The 2,952-nt window shown below is 41.1% G+C and overlaps 1 protein-coding gene across 1 annotated transcript in view; it reads left to right on the top strand.

Annotated features, from left to right (window-relative positions):
• Nucleotides 1-2,952, top strand: part of LOC114072336 (sodium- and chloride-dependent glycine transporter 2-like) — a gene marked incomplete at its 3' end in the record, with an annotated part of 13,386 nt that overhangs the window by 7,171 nt on the left and 3,263 nt on the right. The window contains exons 8-9 of the mRNA XM_027910245.1: nucleotides 2,061-2,195; nucleotides 2,726-2,829. Coding sequence (XP_027766046.1) covers nucleotides 2,061-2,195; nucleotides 2,726-2,829 — 239 coding nt within the window. The remainder of the gene's footprint in view (nucleotides 1-2,060; nucleotides 2,196-2,725; nucleotides 2,830-2,952) is intronic.

Genomic DNA, 2,952 nt, shown 5'->3' with positions numbered 1-2,952 from the left:
AAGGAGCTCTTGAACTGCACTCAGCAGTGGGATGGCAAAAAGGGGACCTTCCAGCCTTCCTTATTCTCTGTGGTGTTTATTAAAATAGTGCAGTCATCTCGCATTTCACTGGAATTCAGGAAATTTTGATGTAAATTTGGATGTTAAGTAACATGTTTTAAAATCAGAACTGAACTTCAAAAAAAAAAAGCTGGAGCAAAATAACTAGATATTTCATGGGATAAAGACAGTGGAAGTGCAGGCATGAACTTGCCAGAGCTGACCACAGAGTTTGTGATTCCAGGCCACCTCTTTGCTTCTGGAAGCTGATATCATCTTTTGGGAGGTAACTTGGTAATTAAAAATCCAGAGACTCAGAGTGCTAGGGGAAAATTGAGATTTTTTTTTTCCCCACCACCTTACTGTGATAGGAAAAAATGTTTCATGAAAGATAAGAGACTGGATAATAACTTTGGTTTGCATATGGCAATAGATATTTCTTCTAGTGTGTCTTAGTGGCCAAGAAAAATATTGACTCTTCGACGTATCTTAGTGGCCAAAAACATATTAATTCTTTGATGTCAGAGAGAAAAAAAAATCTGAGCTCTTGGAGCCAGAGGTAGAAATCCTGTATTTATACAGAGATTAAACTGCACAAAAATTCGTAAGGGCAACTTGTTGAAACACCTCTTGAAACAGCCAAGAGGAGGTTTAAAGAAACAGTTTCAAAAGTCACTTTAGCTCAGACCACAGGCTGAGGGAGGGGATTCTCCCCCTCAGCCCTGGTGAGGATGCATCTGCAGTGGTGTGTCCAGCTCTGGGGCCTAAGAAGGACATGGACCTGTTGGAGTGAGCCCAGAGGAGGCCACAAAGATGGCTCAGAGGGCTGGAGAATCTCTCCATGAAGATGTGAGAGCTGTGGGTGTTCAGCCTGGAGAAGAGAAGGCTCCGAAAGAGACCTTAGAACCCTTTCCTAAAGGGGCTCCATGAGAGCTGGAGAGGGACTTTGGAGAAGGACATGGAGTGACAGGACAAAGATAAGGGCTTCAAACTGGAAGAGGGTGGGTTTAGATGAGATTTTAGGAAGAAACTTTTTACTGTGAGGGTGGGGAGGCCCTGGCACAGGTTGCCCAGAGGAGCTGTGGCTGCCCCATCCCTGGAAGTGTCCAAGGCCAGGCTGGATGGGGCTCTGAGCAACCTGGTCCAGTAGTAAGTGTCCCTGCCTATGGGAGGGGGTTGGAATGAGGTGGGCTTTAAGGTCGCTTCCAACTCAAAACATTTTATGATATGATTGCCCAATATGTTATGACTCTGGTTTGTTTAAACTCAGAGGTTAATGTGAAAAATATTTGAAATGCTTCTGTGTCAAGTGTAGACCTTAACTGGCCATAATCCAGTCATCTTATCTGACCACAGAGATTTTGTGGTCATATCCCTCTACTAGATAATTATTAAGACATTATTAAAACATTAGACACAACCACTGTTGTGTATTTAGATATCATGGTGATTAGTTCTATCTGGATCATTTCACCCATTCTCCTTTTTTGCATTTGAACCATAAATATCACCATGGTGATATGCAATTATTCAGAGATACAAACAGTAATAAAACTTACTAAGCCTTTTTTTTTAGTTAAACACAGAAAAATGTATGGAAATATATAGGGAAAAAACCCACAGAAATTTAAGTGTTATTGAATGTCACTGCTCATTTAACTTCCATTGAACTCTGATAGTTTGCTCTGGGCAAGGATCAAAAGCGATATTTTCTTTTAGCTGTAAATTCTTATTGCTCCTCTCCAGACTGAGAGAGGAACCCTTTTCCCCTCTCTGCCTAGAACCCCAGCTCTTACCTTTGTTTCTATTGGTGTTATTCCTGTTTCCAGCAGCAAGAAGAGCTATAAAATTTCAGATTTCCTGGGAAATAACCCTGTTGTTCTCCTAGTTTATCCCCTGACTGTTGTCTCTGAGCCTGAGTAATTGCTTTCTTCAGGCAACAGTGTAGCACTTATATCTTCCCTTCCTCTCTTCTTATCCAAATAAGCCCTTTCAACAACCTTTCCTTTGGTCCTGCCCAGGTGGTGTATTTCACAGCTACGTTCCCCTACGTAGTTCTCATCATCCTTCTCATAAGAGGAGTAACTCTCCCTGGAGCTGGAGATGGAATCTGGTACTTCATCACGCCAAAGTGGGAGAAGCTGATTGATGCCATGGTGGGTTTGCACTGTTGCACTTCTGACTGCTGGGGTGAACGAGTCATCTCTTGGTGTCTGCTGCAAGCATTTTATGTGTGCAGGGGTCGTATAGTCATCTGTGGAAACTTGTTCTTTATGTGGATGAAGTATTATTTAGGGTCACTGGCAGATAAAACATCAGTATCTGATGCAGATTTTTCCTCTCGATTTTTAATTTTATTTATTTTTTTTTTCTGAATGCATTTGTACTGATATGTATAAAACAATGTAGTTTGGATAGTTGTGTCTTCCATACACAGCAAAGTTAATAGGGTCCTTTTGTACGGGCTCAACAAGAACAGCACTCCTCATCAAATGGGCATGATGTATTTCGTGGCAGGGTTCTGCTTTTAAATATTCTATTGACACCCCTTTAGTTTAAAGCTCATTTAAAGTACTTAAGTGTCAATCCCCTCACAGTAACATTTAACAGTGTTATTGAACTTTCTAGCACTCCAACATTCTTTCCTGAAGCTGATGCTGTTTCCTCTCCTGTTTGTCTTACTTAGGTTTGGAAGGATGCTGCCACTCAGATTTTCTTCTCCTTATCTGCAGCATGGGGAGGTCTGATTACCCTCTCTTCTTACAACAAATTCCATAATAATTGCTACAGGTACGTAAGGGTGAAATACATTGGTTTTATTAAACAGATTTGTCCAAAACCAGATGTCTTCCAACTTGCAGAAACCTGGTTTGTAAGATTCTCCCCTCATGACCTTTTTTTTTTTTTTCTCGT

The sequence above is a fragment of the Empidonax traillii genome, unplaced genomic scaffold (assembly GCF_003031625.1).
Source record: "Empidonax traillii isolate 1590-97213 ecotype Southwest subspecies unplaced genomic scaffold, ASM303162v1 scaffold3018:size24656, whole genome shotgun sequence".
NCBI classification, from domain to species: Eukaryota; Metazoa; Chordata; class Aves; order Passeriformes; family Tyrannidae; genus Empidonax; species Empidonax traillii.
Note: the sequence above shows the minus strand (reverse complement) of the source record. Positions and strands in the feature narration are given on the sequence as shown.